We start from the raw sequence: 14,129 nt of genomic DNA, 5'->3' as shown, positions 1-14,129 counted from the left end.
CTGAGCGGTTTGCCTGCATCATCTCATGTGGGGAGCCTTGAGCGAGAAAGCACGTCAGTGGCTGAGAGGCGAGGCCAGTGTGCCCTTTGCTCATCAGCATGTTGAATTTTGGTGTCACCTCATAGTGACACCAGTAGCCCTATTCATTCATTTCTTCAACAGGACGGATTGGTTGCCTATTGTGTGTCAGGAAGTGTGCAGGCCTCTGAGCTGAATAGAGACAAAAATCCCTGATCCTCAGAGTTTGCAGTCTTGTGGGAGGAAGGAGGCAATAAAAATGGTAAAAATACGAGGTGTGTTAGAAGATGAAAAAGGCCATGGAGAAAAGTGGGCAAGAGAAAGGGACTTTGAGTTGGGAGTTTCTCATATTGACTAGTGTGACAGAAAGGCTTGCTGTTCGTCATCACATCGCTTCCTCATAATAGCCTCCAGCAGTTAAGCAGTATTATGCCCATTTTACAGCTGAGAAAACTAAGGCCCAAATAGGTCTCATTCATTCATTCACTCTTCCAGTCATTGCACAAAGATGTACCTATGTACCTGGCCCTTTGCTGACACAGGTGTTAAATGCCAATGAGATCACTAAGGGCTTTCGGAGAGTGAAGTCTACAGCCCTGGTTCCCAGCCCCTCTGTGTGTGAGAACCAGTGCGGGAGTTTGTCCTTCACCTCCACAGGGGTTCCAATTCAGCTGGTCTCAGTGGACTAGAGCACTAGATCATCACGTGCAGCCAAGGCCGAGAGCCACTGGGCTAGTGGACAGAGCTTCCAGGGTCACTAAATGGCAGACCTGGGATTTGAACTCAGGTCTTCTAACCTGCAGGCCCTTTCCCTCTCTACAATGCTGATGGAAACAGTTTCTTACATAAGAGCCTCCCCACCTTCAATAAGGCTCCCTTCTCCGCATCTGTCTGCGATGCTAGCCAAGGGACTCTGCTGAGCTGATTCCCAAGGGCAGGTCAGACACGCCTGGATGGAATCCCAGCTCTGTCCCCCTCCTGCTCTGTGAGCTTGGGCCAATGGCCTCAGTTGCTTTGTGCAGTGTTTCGGAGGGTTAAATAAGATGCTATGTCCTCAGCACCCAGCGTGAATGAACGAATGATCGTGAAGAAGCAGCACTGAAGAAGGTCTTGCCCACTTGGTCCCATCAGTCATCTTGCTTAGTTACCAGTTAACTGCCCTCCCTTGTGGCTCAGATGGTAAAGAATCTGCTTGCAGTGCAGGAGACCTGGGTTTGACCCCTGGTTTGGGAAGATCCCTTGGAGAAGGAAATGGCTACTCACTCCAGTATTCTTGCCTGGGGAATCCCATGGACAGAGGAGCCTGGCGGGCTATGGTCCATGGGGTCACAAAGAGTCAGACATGACTAGGGACTCACACACACACACACACCCTCCTCTAGCCCAGAAAGCTGGAGAGCCCTGTTTGCTCCTTGGGAGGGCAGAATCCAGTGCTGTCCCTAGTCTAATCCCCCTGCCTTCGCTCCTATAGAGCAAGCGCTTCTCAACTGCCCCCAGGGAACAGTTCACAGTGGAGGCATTTTTGGTCATTACCCCCTGTGAGGGGGCGCTTCTAGCTTTAAATGAGTAGACGCCAGAGATGCTGTTACAGATCTTGTGATGTATGGCACACACACCCCACCCACAGCAAAGACTGATCCAGCCTGCGGTGTCAGTGGTGCCAAGACCAAGGAATTCTGCTGTATAGAAACCTTCGAAGCATCCAACCCATGTGCCCTGGGCCTTCCTGCCTCCCTGTATTTGTTTATGCTGGGCTCTCCCCTGGCAGGCTCTCTCCTCCCTACTCATCTTCATGTATCAGTCTCGATTTTACCCTCACATGCCATCTTTTCCAAGAGTATCTGCCCAGCACCTCCAGGCAGAATTCGTATCTGCCTTCTCACACTAGCACATTTTCTCAGCCTCTTTGGGACTCTGCATTTTCTGGCTAGCGGGCAACTCACTGATATTCTTGGCATAGTTGTCAGACTAGACCAAGTTCACAGAGGAGGACCTCTTCTTCTTTGTTCCTCATGTGGGGCTCAGCACAGCGCTGGACACAGACATCTGCTCTTTCACCCCACACCTCCCTGCCTCCTCTGCCCATGGCAGACATAACGAGTTGCTCTTTCTTGCCAAGCCTAATTCAGCCTCAGACTCTTTCTTAACACATTGCTCCAGGCAGACATCACTGATGGAATAAAGTTGGTACCCAAATTGAAACTTCCTTTTGGCTCCCTCCCGCCACCCTCACCCTGCCCATAACCCCTCCCTATGCCTTCTGCGTTGGCCACTGTCTGAGAGTCTGTAGTAAAGTGGGCAGGCAGAGGGGGTCATCTGGGGATGTTTTTGGGGTGTGTGATTGACAAACCTTAAGGCAATCTCCTGCCTTTCTGCAGAACTGCCAATTCTATCTGGACATAGCACCCCCAGTTCCAAGCAGCACCCCCAGTTCCAAGCAGCACCCCCCGTTCCATACAGCGCCCCTACTGAGAACCTCCTTGGGTTCCCCCTGTTGCTGAGCTGTTCTGATCTTCTGGTGCCTACACCCACTCTGTTTCTTTTTTTTTTAAGAACATTTATTTATTTAAAAGAATTATTTATTTTAAATGGCTCTACTGGTCACATCGTTGCGGCATGTGGGATCTTTAGTTGTGGCATGTGGGATCTAGTTCCCCAAACCCAGGATTGAATCCGGACCCCCTGCTTTGGGAGCACAGAGTCTTAGCCACCAGACCACCAGGGAAGTCCCTCCGGCTCCGTTTCTGAACTCCGCTGACGCTCTGCTCTCCAACGAGGCTCCTCCTTCTAGCCTCAGCTTACAACACCACCTCCTCTGCTTGGGTGTCTGTACTCTCCTAGCAGTCAGCGCTACTTTGTCCTGCTTCGTATGTGTTTAGTGCCCATATCCTGTTCTAGAAGGTAGGGAGCAAGTTTGCTTTGTTTACTTGTGTGTTCTTAGTGCTAAGATAGAGTCTGCCACGTTGGTGGGGCTTAGCAAACCTTTGAATGAAGGAGTAACCAGATGAATGAAGGCTCCATACAGAAGCTCTACCTCCCTGCTCTGACCTCTTTCAGGTACCCACTGAGCAGAGTTCAGCATCAGAGGCCTGACTGTACTGGGATGGACTGTGCTTTCGGACAAGCCACGCATCACATTGCAGAATCCCATAGAATCCTATCATTTTGGGGCCAATAGGGTGCTTTGAGAAGCCAGCTAGGGAAACTGAGGTGCAGAGAGGAGCAGAAACTTGGCGGGTATGGTGTCGTGGCTCACTCCGCCTCTTGAAAGATGTTTCTTCCTCCTGACCCTTTCTGTTGAGGGGCTGTCCATCCTGCTGGCTGCCCAGTGTGGCCTGGGAGCTGCCAGGGTGGTAGAGAAGTTTAGCGGGAAGCCTCATGGAATGCTGAGTGGGTCTGGTGAGCTTTATTCTACTGCAAGAGAAGCTGGGGCCTCGTGCAGGCTGATATGGAGCCTTCAAGATCAGTGTGCGAGGGGGGATCCGCTGAGAGGTCTAGGCTGGTTCTCAGGACCCCCAGGAAGGGACAAGACCCCCCCTCCCCTCCCTTCCCAAAGCCCAAATAGCATCCCAGCCGACGGGGAGACTGTCTGCAGTAACAGTGAGGTGATGTCTGGTTTTTACTTGTGCATTGTAAGCAATGATTAATCTGGCTCCCAAACCAAAATATAGCCCGAGTTCTATTATAAACACGGGTCCTGTGGAGACCCGCCTGCCGAGAGCCAGAGGCCCCTTGCAGATTTCTGTGGTCCCTGGAACTCCTGAAGCCTCTGCTCTCCCCTCGTCCCGGTCAGGCAGCCATCACCCGTGGGGAAATCACTGCCCGTGGGTCCACCTTGCGGTCAGCGCCCGCCATGTAATTGCTGGGGCCCTGGAGAAGGTAATGGTTTAGATTCTTCCAAGACCTGGGGCCCTGTCATTTGAAGCTATTTCACTGGCCCCAGCTTGGTAAACACCGTTAAGGTGCTTTCCAGGGAGCATAGGAACCCCCACCCCCACCCCAACCCCATGTCTTGGCTGTGTTCAATCTCAGCTGTTCCCAGTCCGCTAACAGAAACACGGGTTCGTGGCAGTGTTCAAGGCCCTTCTGGGCCCATGGTTTGGAAAAGACCTAGGAACTGTGGCCTTCTGGACAAAGCCCAGCCCAGTGGGTCTGGAGTCATGGGGAATGGTCTGGGCTTGGCCATAACTTGCCAACTAGCCTTTGGCGAGTCTGTTTACCTGTCTGAGCCTCGGTTTCTCATTGTATCCAATGAAGGAGGCTGTGAAACTGATGGCTTAGGTCCCTTCCAGCTCAGACAGTGGGTTCATGATGCTACAGTGACCCACAAGCTCAGACCTGGGAGGTGAGTCTGTAAGAGGGTCTTTCCCTTGGTGACCCTGTGACTCTTCCAGGTGAGCTCGGGTCTCAGCAGTTAGGACATAGGACTTCGCAGCCTGCTGTGTGGCCTCTTTACCTCACTAAGCTTCAGTTTCCTCATCTGGCATCAGTTTCTTCATCTGGCAAGTGGGCATGGTAATTCCTGCCTCTCAGGGATGATCGCAGGTGTTGATGAGATGGTGCACCTAGGCCTTAATGCGGGGCCAGGCATAGAGTGAGTCACTGTTCACGTCCCCGATGGTCATTCACTTCCTTTTCACTGCATCCTGAGTAGGAGATTTACTTGAAATCTCCTCCTGGGATTTCACTGACAAGTCTGCCAAAGCATTGGTTTCTAGCTTCTTTGTGGCTGCAAGGAAGCCAAAGGAGCACGTGGTGCGCGGGGCTCCCTGGACCCCTCTCTCGCTTCTCTTGGAATTCTTGCCCCGTTATTGCACTGGCTCCATTATGGCACTGAGGCAGCAGAGGATGGCAGAGAGAGGCTCAGAGAAGGCTTAGAGCTCAACCCCTGGGCTGAGTCACACAGCTTAGAGCTCGAGGCTCCACTCAGCTCTCCATGGGAAAAGGCTTTGCTTGTTTTTTCTCATCTGCAGGCTTCAAGTGGAGAAAGGATGATGGTCATACATCCTGTCCATGACACATCCCTGCTCAAAACCCTCCTGTGCTTTCCTGCCATCTTTCCACCTGGCATGCTCTGGCTTCCTGCTTCCTTTCTGACCACCTGGTCACTCTGCCGCTCACCTCTCACTCATTCTGCTCCAGTCCCACGGGGCTCATTCTTTCTTGAGAGCGTTCTCCCTCAGGGTTTCTGCCCCTATTGTTCCCTCTGCCTGGGAAGCCTTTCCCCAGAGAGCCAGCCCTGTGTCCAGCCCCCCTGCCTGCCACGGTCACCACCCTGCCCAACATGGCCCTGCTCTGTCCTCTGACTCTGCTCACTTTTCTCCATAGCGCTCCATAGCACTCTCCATAGCGCCATAGCACATGCCACACATTATCGCTTTTTTAGAATTTCGTTTTCAGTGATGATGAGAAAACACATCACGTACATTTTTCCATCTGAACCCTGTTTGTGTGTGCAGTCCAGCAGTGTTGGGTATGTTCACACTGTTGTGCAATCGATCTCCAGAACTTTTTCATCTTGCAAGACTGAGACTCTACCCCCATGTGAGCAGATCCTTGAGACATTACGTTTTATATTTATTTGTTTTTGTATCTGCTTAATTAGACTGTAAATTCCTTTAAGGCAAAGGATCTTGTCTTCTTGTTCACCCGATGCCTAGCATGGGGCCAGAGCATGAAAGTGCAGCAAATGTTTGTTGCATGAATGAATGAAATATAAAGATCATGCTACTAACAGCAGCTGGTCTTTATGGGGCCCTTGAATTCAGTGTGGTGCTAAGTGCTTCACACATTATATCATACAGTCTATAATGCCAACCCCTGAGAACCCCATTTTGCAAGATGAAACCAGGGCTCAGAGAGGGGGCCCCAAGGCCTCCAGCCAGTAGGGAAGCAGTATAGGGATCCAGATTAATCTGAAACAAGAGATCTTAACCACTCTGCATGCTGGCTGCTGACTGTGGCCGCTGCATCACTTTGCCCACTGGGGAAGAATGGCATGCTGGCGGAATCTCACCCAGCCGTGCTGCATCAAGATCATGGGCCCCAGGTCTGAGATGCAGTCACAACGCTGAGCAGTCTCAAGGCGTGAGTAGGTGCAGAAGGAATGCTCGTAAACTCCCCAAACCTCTTGGATCAGAGCGATACTGTTTATAATTAAAGAGTGCCGCTTTCTAGGGGTCTGTGGGGGTGCCAAACGTGTGTGCCTGTGGGTGTTTGTGGATGTGCATGAACTGTACATGCCCAGGGAGGCTGCAAGGCTCTCCGTGTGGCCTCCGGTGTCCGAAGGACCCAGTGGTGAGCTTGAGCCGCTGCTCCTTAGTAATGGGATTCTGGACAAGTGACTTCCATTCTTCAAGACTCGGTTTTCTCCTCTGTAGGATGGAGATGATATAAAGAACAGTGGGTAGAGGGGGTTCACAGGCATCGTGTGTGTGTGTGTATGTGTGTGTGTGTGTGTGTAGTCTAGAGTCTCGTTAATCACCAGCCTGGGGCAGCCCTAGGGCTTCTACCTGCAATGCAGGAAACCCGGGTTCAATTCCTGGGTTGGGAAGATCCCTTATAGAAGGCAATGGCTACCCACTCCAGTATTCTTGCCTGGAGAAATGCATGGACAGAGGAGCCTGGTGGGCTACAGTCCATGGGGTTGCAACGAGTCAGACACGACTGAGTGAATAACATGCTGGGGGTGCCCTAGAACTCCTGAGTTCCAGAACACCAGAACTGAAGGGTCCTCGAAGTTCTAACTCCCTTATTTGACATCCAGAGAAGGGCAGTGACCCCTCCAGGGTTGCACAGTAAGTCAGAGATGGTCTGGACCCAGCACAGGGCTCCGGTGAAGGGGGGATCTAATGGAGATCACCCCATCTCCACCACACTGTCTGAAACGGAAGCCCCTGCTCCGTCTTATTTCCTAACAGCCCAAAGCTTAGGGAAGTTTGAAGTCTGGGGTTTCCCTGCAAAGAGCTCCTTACACTCATGAAACAGTCCAAGTGGCTGTCCCCAGTGCCACCTGCAGGCACACACTCGTTTTGATTCTCTTGACCTGGAGACCTGGCCTTGGACCACGGGAATTAGACCATGGGGACAGGACACATGGTTGATACTGAAACGTCACCAGACTCTTTCTCAGTCAGTCCAGCGGCCTCTTGTCCCCTGGAATAGTGGCTGGAATCACTGGGAAGAAGGGGGGCAGCTATTTGAGGGTCACACGATTGGTCAATATGTATGAGATCTTTTCTGACAGGGGGTTAGTGAGAAGGTTCCGACAGAAAAATCCCAGCATTGTATGGTGGGTGAGCACAGCTCAGACTTTAAGGTCCTCATCTGTCCGCCCATCACTGAGACATCCCTCCAGCCCTGCTTCGGACGTTCTTACCTTCTCTCTGGGTTTGGAAAGAAGGGTGGTGATAACAGCAGCAGTCTCTCCCAGTTGCTGTATCCTAATTCAGCTCACAAGCCCTGCCCCAGGAGGGATCAATCCCGGCTGTCTTCTGGTCTAAGAACCACTGGTGACGGAGAGGAAACTGCAGGATGCCTGATGTACTTATCTCCACTCGGACAGCAGTTCTCAGACGCGTACTAGCACACGTCCCTGCCGTAGCGCCTGCAGTGATCCCCGGACCCCGACGTGTGGTCCTAGGCTCAAGTGGTTTCTTTCCCTCCGCAGGGACAGAAGGGTTATCCTGGACCGACGGGGCACCCCGGAGAACAGGTGAGGGCTGCAGCCTCAGCCCCGCCCTCCTCGCCCTCCCTTGCTCCAGCCCCCCTGCCTGTCCTTGGCCTCCACCCCACCCTGCCTGGTTCCACGAGTAAGCTCCAGAGCCAGGAGGCTCTGCCTCCCATCCCGCTGGGGCCCCCACCCGACCCCACCTCTCCCCCAGCCACATCTGCCTGAAAGGGCTGGAGTCCACGCCGGCCCAGTGCTGGCATGAGCCGCTGGACTCCGGTTAGCGCCATGAATAGCTGGCCTGTTCCGGGCGATGTTAGGGGATATTATACACGCCACCACGGGGTTTGCAGGAATTTTGGCTGCCCTGGCCCAAGTCAAACATCAGCCGCTGCCAGCGTGGGAGAGCCCAGCCAGGCCCCCTCAGTGCTTTATTCCTGGGCTGCAAGGACAGGGGGTTTTGTCCCTCCAAGCTGGTCGGACCGGTTTCTCAAAAGGGTGGGCTGGGGGAAGAGGGTGGGTTAGCGGGGGCGCCCAGCAGGCCGATGGCCTCCCCTTCCTCCCCTTTCGTCTCACATTCCTGCCCTTCTCTTTGTCCATTGTAAACCCCGGTCCCCCACCGCCCTCCAGACCTGGAGCTGGGCAGGGTCTCCCCTTTCCTTATGTTTCTCTTATTCCTTTGCAGGGGCAGCCAGGACCCGAGGGTAGCCCAGGGGCCAAAGGTTACCCTGGCAGGCAGGTGCAGTATATGGCTTCTGGAAGCTCTGTGGCCGTGGTGGTGTGGAGCTGGCCACGGGTGCCCCCAGGCAGAGGGAGGCGGTGGGCTGGGGGCCCAGGAGCTATACCTGCCAGGTGGGCCCTGAAGGAAAGGGCTGTTCAGGGCGCTGTGCTGAGGAGCCTTCTCTGAAGGCAGCAGGGCAAGGATGCTCAGGAGGAAACAGAACAAACAGTAGTTCTGGGGTGTGAGAGCGTGGCTCCAGAAGCTCTCCCAGCCGCCTGCTTGGGGCCCTGGGGTAGCTGGGGGCTCCGTTTGAAGATCAGGAGTGTAACCCCACTCCTATCATACAGAGGGACAGCTGAAGCCAACGGAGACAGACTTGGCCTGGGTTGTTGGCAGCAGCTAGAACGTCTCCATATGTCCTTGCCCTTCTGTCTTTTGTGTTTCAGGGGCTGCCTGGACCTGTAGGAGACCCTGGGCCCAAAGGTAGCCGGGTAAGTGCGACTTGGCACGTGCCGCCTGCCTGGGGGTCTGGGTGGGCATTTCCTGTCCCTCCAGCGGGCCCCGTGGGCGATCGGGGCTGTAAAGCCTGCAGTGTCCACCCAGGGTCTTCTGGGGGAGCTGGGGCCTTGGTCCTCCCGCCTGAGTGCTCCCAAGAGCAGAGAGGCAGAGGATGGCTACATGGTGGGGAACCCTGGAGCCAGCTTGGTCTCCACGGCCAGGCAGCTGGGCAGTACAGGTCAGCTGGAGGCTCGGCCGCAGTCCAGCTGCTATAATCACACATTTGCTTGCTGTGTCCCCCAGCAAGTCCAATCAGTAGGGAACCAAAGCTGGGGCCACTTTGTTTGTCACTGGAGTCCTCTGAGGCCTCACTCCTACACCTAGCTGAGGGCTGGGGTATCACCCTTTAGGGAGGGCAGTCCTGACCAATGAGTGAATGTTGTCCAGGCCTGAAGGCTAATGGAGCATCTCCTCGGCCCCTCCTTCAAGGCCCCTGAAACGAACCCTGAGTAGCCAGCAGGCTCTTTGCCCATCTTTCCAGTGGGAGGGATGTCCATTCCTACCCCTGGCACGGTTAGGGGGATGCTAGGAATTTGGAAGTGTAAATCCTGCTGAGGTGGGCTCCCAGGTGGGTTGTGGGGCAATGGAGAAAGTTCTGGGTGAATTGAATGGGGGTAAAACGGAGTTTAGAAGACTGAGAAGCAATCTAGTGGAATCCTGTCTTCTATATACAAGGAAACTGGGCTCATGATGGGGCCCCAGTTCCCACAGCTTGCCTAAGGTGGGGCTGGGATTGAGGACCCAGGTATTTGGAGGGCTGGGCTGCCTGCCTGTTAAAGAATGCTCAGCAAGTGGGTTACAGAGTCCTCGGTCAGGCCAGGTCAGGTCAGGTATGACGTGTCCTTCGAGCCTGAGCCAACGCTATTTATGGCTGCAGTCTCAGCCCGAATCCCTGGACCTGACGGGCGGGTGTTAGGAGAGTGGCTGGAGGTGGGAAAGTTCCCCAGGACGTGTTGATGATGTCAGCGATGATGATGATGGTGATGGGGGCGGGGCAGTGATAGACGGGGGCTGAGGAGGCTCCTGTCCTAGGAGCTGGGCCCCCTCCTTCCCTTTATCCAACTGTCCCCGCGAGCTCTGGCCCCAGAGGGGCCTCCTGAACCAAGGGAGAAGGGCTTCCTGGTTCAGCCCCAGGTCTCTGATCTACCAGGAGGAACGGAGGAGCGAGGCAGGCTAATGACATCTGGGGCTGCTTGCCATTTGCCTTGCTGTGGCATCTAGAGGTCACGTGTGCAGGGGATTGCTAGTCTGACCCTGGCACACACCTTTTCAGGGTCACAGGGCCCTGAGCAACCTGGGTGAGCCAGGGCCACTCAGGCTGCCCGCCCAATCCTGCCATCACCGGCCTTATGTTTATGAAGTAGGCAGAGCACAGACTTGGGGTCCGGGCAGCTGGTTTGGAGACCTACCCTGCCATTAACCAGCTGTGGGAGCTTGGGCACATCTCTGGACCTCTCTGAGCCCATCACTGCAAATCTGGGATATAAGCCCTGCTAGGAACGATCATTAAACATCATTTGTTAAGATGATGCTAAGAAAGGGGCCTCGTGACCTCTTCTAGGGACGGAGAAATGCTTGTGAGTCTGCACTGGTTGCTTGTTTATTGGAGGCAGGGTAGCAAAGTGGTTAGAGGGGCCCTGGCCCTGGGAGTCAGATGACCTCAATTCAAATACCACATTCTGCTACATGTGACCTTGGGCAAGTCACTTAGCCTCTCTGGGCCTAAATGATCTCACCTCTATAGGAAGCTGACTAATAATTCCTATCTCCTGAGGATGTGGAGAGGGCACAGTAGATGCCTTAAATGTTTGCAGAGCAAGGAGAAGTGGGTCTGGCACATACTTTGTGCTCAGTAAATGTTAGCTTATGTTGTTCCATCGCCCAGTCGTGTCTGACTCTATGACCCCAGGGACTGTAGCATGCCAGGCTTAACTCACGTCCATTCAATCAGTGAAGTCATTTCACAAACATCTAGAGAGTACAGATATGATAGGAACCCTGGGCTAGGTTCCTGCTCTGGAGACGTTCCCAGGCTAATGAGGCCATGAAACGTGGAGAAAGATAATGAAGATACAGAAGAGAAAGTGGTAAATCTATTAAGTGGGGTACAAATAGGGGCTTCCTTGGTGGCTCAGTGGTTAAGAACCCACATGCAATGCAGGAGTCACAAGAGATGCAGGTTCAATCCCTGGGTCTGGAAGATTTCCAGGAGGAGGAAATGACAACCCACTCTAGTATTCTTGCCTGGAGAATCCCTTGGACAGAGGCCCCTGGTGGGCTCTGGTCCATGGGGTCGCAGGGTCAGACACGACACTGAAGCAACTTAGCACCCATGCAGGGGTATAAATAAGGGGCCGGGGAGAGGGGAGGAGGTTGCTTCTGGTTGGAGGCATCAGGTATGCTAGCCAGAGGAGAGAACCTCCGAGCCGGGCTTGAAAGCATTGGTTCTGCAGTCGTGGGGGTGGGAAGGGCATGCCTGGTGGAGGGCATGGCGTGGAGAGGCTAGAGGGCAGACGATCCGGACTCCACCCCTGACTCGCTGTGCTGCTTTCTCTCCAGAGCCTGGGTCTTCTTTGTCAGTGAGGAGGAGGACGGGCCATCTGCAGGGTCCTTGGGAGGGCTGAACTCAGCGGCACACGTGCTTGGCAGGATGCCAGCATGCCGGGGTGGCAGCGGCTGTCACTGCCGGCCACCCTCAGGCGGTCCAGGGTGATGTGAGCCCCACATGCACAGCCTTGGAGGCCTAGAAGGAGGCATTGCAGGAGCCGCAAGTGCCCGCCAGCCTCCCTGGGAGGGTGGGTAGGGCTTGGTGCCACCCCAGCATCTAACCCGGCGGAGAGCTTCCTTCCAGCAGGTCCAGGAGCCCCCGGCATGGGGCGGGCCTTCCCCTGCGAGTGCCCGCGCCCTTCCCTGGCGTGAGGGTATGTGCCTTTGGACTACATCGTGGAAGCCAGCACCATGCAGTCCATGGGCATATACACTTGCCTCAAGGCCTATGTCATCGTGGAACCACTGGAGCCGCCCCCGCTGCCAGCAAGGAAGAGGAGCCGGGCGCCAGAGTGCACAAGGGGTGTCTGGGCCGGGCTGGGCCGAGCTGGGCAACCCACACCCCACCAGCCAGCCCTTCTGACCTCCCCTCTGCTCTTTTCCTAGGGCTACATTGGACTCCCGGGGCTCTTCGGCCTGCCAGGGTCTGATGGAGAGCGCGTGAGTATGCCTTCTCTGTTTATCTCTCCCCGACCCACTCCCTCTGCCACGGGCCAGGCTGGAAAAGTTCTGGAATCCCTCCTGGAGGAGGTGCCGCAGAGTTAAACAGGTGTCCACTAAGGGAGAATTCGAGGCAGATGCCTTCCAGACACAGAGAACAGCACGTGCAAAGTCAGGGACAGAAGCTTACTTGGCGAGTTTTAACAGCCCAAAGCTCTGAGTGCAAGGCAGGAATGTGGATGGGAGACAGGCCGGAGGGGGCCCCGGGGCACAGCTATATGGCCCCCAGGAACCAAGGTCAGGAGAGGGACTGTTCCAAAAGCATGAGGAGCTCCTGAAGGGCTTTCAGTAAATGAGAAGTGGGCTTATTTCAAATTTCTGATCAATATGGCCTATGGACCAGATCCCACCAGGCACGAGTTATGTGACGCTTTCCTGAACACACCACGCTCATTTGTGTATGTGTGTCCGGGGCTGCTGGAGTTCCCAGGACAGAGGTGGTGTGCCCCACCTGCCTCTGGACCGGCTCGTCCCCTCTCCACCTGAGCCCACATTTGGGGACTCAACTGTAATCTCATCAATAAGCTGGGGAAAGAGAATCGCAGGGAAACAGCAGGAGCATTTATTGAGTATCCACTCAATACCAGAGTCCTCGGTGCTTTCCTCAGGAACCTCCCCAGCTCAGGTCCTTGCAGGCCCCTACTCTGAGGACCTGCATTTAAGGACCGTCCATCCGACGTGCACATCACTGGCGCCGGTTGTATTTGTGGACTGGATGCCAGGCTTACCGTGACTTCCTCTTGTGGGTGGAAGAGAGGCTGGTTTGGAGCAATGCTGTTAGTCTCCTGCTGGAATCGTGTCCTGATCTCTTCCCTGTTTCCTTCTACAGGGTCTGCCTGGCGTTCCTGGCAAGAGGGGCAAGATGGGTAGGCCGGTAAAGATTTTCCGTGTCTATTACGCAGATTCTATGGGTGAACCTGACCTCCCACTGGCCATGTGGCCCGTCCACCCATGGCCTGGGCATTCTTCGCTTCTCTCTGCTCCGCCCTGCTCTGCTTTGAGTGTGTGGGCAGGAATGGGGGGCTGTCTGGGCCTCGGGTCCTGCTGCCAGAACACTTGAGTGGCTGCTGCACAGCTGGGGCTGGGGGCTTCTGAGGACTCTGGGCCCTTCTGGGATGGTGCTTCTCAGTGCGTCCAGCAGTTGTCCTGCAAGGCGGTTCTGTGTTGGGGGGCTTCTGTTGTCTGGGTCGTGAGTGTCCATGCTGGGGGCCTTGTCTAGACTGGATATCTGTGCTCCTGTGTCTGAGAACACTCAGTCTCTGTATTGTGCTGGTTTCACCTGTTTTACTGCTACACACACAAGGCCAGAGGGCCCTGGGGTGTTGGGCAGGCCCACCGGAGACGTGACCACAAGACAGGCTCAGCAGGAACCCCGGTTCACCAGCTCTGACCCTGATTGTCCATTGTAGAAGGAAATTATTTCTCCCTTTTTTTGGGAATCTGTGGGGCAGGAAGAAAAAGCCAAGGCCCAGAGAGTTCAAGTAACTTGCCCAGAGTTTCACAACGGAACCAGGATACTAACTCGGTTCTTGTCCAGGGCCTCTGATCTCAGTGTTGGCTCAAGTTCACGAGTTGGCAATAATGCTGCGCAAGTGGATTCCTAGAATCTTCGCTTGGGGGAAAGTCATTCATTCCAACGATCTCATTTTTCACAAGGGGAAACTGAGGCTCTGAGAGTCGGGGTGATACGTCCAGGGTCCCGTTGTCAGGTCGAAGGAGACCCAGGATTGTAACTGAAGCATCTTTCTTTGAGCCCCGGCCCCTGCTGGTGGCTTAAGGTTCTCTGCTGCTGCCCCACACGTTCACTCCTGGGCTTGGACCCATCTTCATCTCTGGGTCTGGGCCTCCCTTTGTTTGTGGTTGATGGAGAAGGGATAGTGGGGGAGTTAGAAGGTG

At 54.6% G+C, this 14,129-nt stretch overlaps 1 protein-coding gene across 4 annotated transcripts in view; it reads left to right on the top strand.

Moving 5' to 3' along the window:
- Positions 1-14,129, top strand: part of COL27A1 (collagen type XXVII alpha 1 chain) — a 153,136-nt gene that overhangs the window by 41,602 nt on the left and 97,405 nt on the right. For all 4 annotated transcript variants that reach the window (XM_070375041.1, XM_070375040.1, XM_070375042.1 and 1 more), the window contains exons 8-12: positions 7,688-7,732; positions 8,373-8,426; positions 8,855-8,899; positions 12,120-12,173; positions 13,063-13,107. In XM_070375041.1, the coding sequence (XP_070231142.1) occupies positions 7,688-7,732; positions 8,373-8,426; positions 8,855-8,899; positions 12,120-12,173; positions 13,063-13,107 (243 nt within the window). The remainder of the gene's footprint in view (positions 1-7,687; positions 7,733-8,372; positions 8,427-8,854; positions 8,900-12,119; positions 12,174-13,062; positions 13,108-14,129) is intronic.

Source organism: Bos mutus, chromosome 8 (genome assembly GCF_027580195.1).
Source record: "Bos mutus isolate GX-2022 chromosome 8, NWIPB_WYAK_1.1, whole genome shotgun sequence".
NCBI classification, from domain to species: domain Eukaryota; kingdom Metazoa; phylum Chordata; class Mammalia; order Artiodactyla; family Bovidae; genus Bos; species Bos mutus.
Note: the sequence above shows the minus strand (reverse complement) of the source record. Positions and strands in the feature narration are given on the sequence as shown.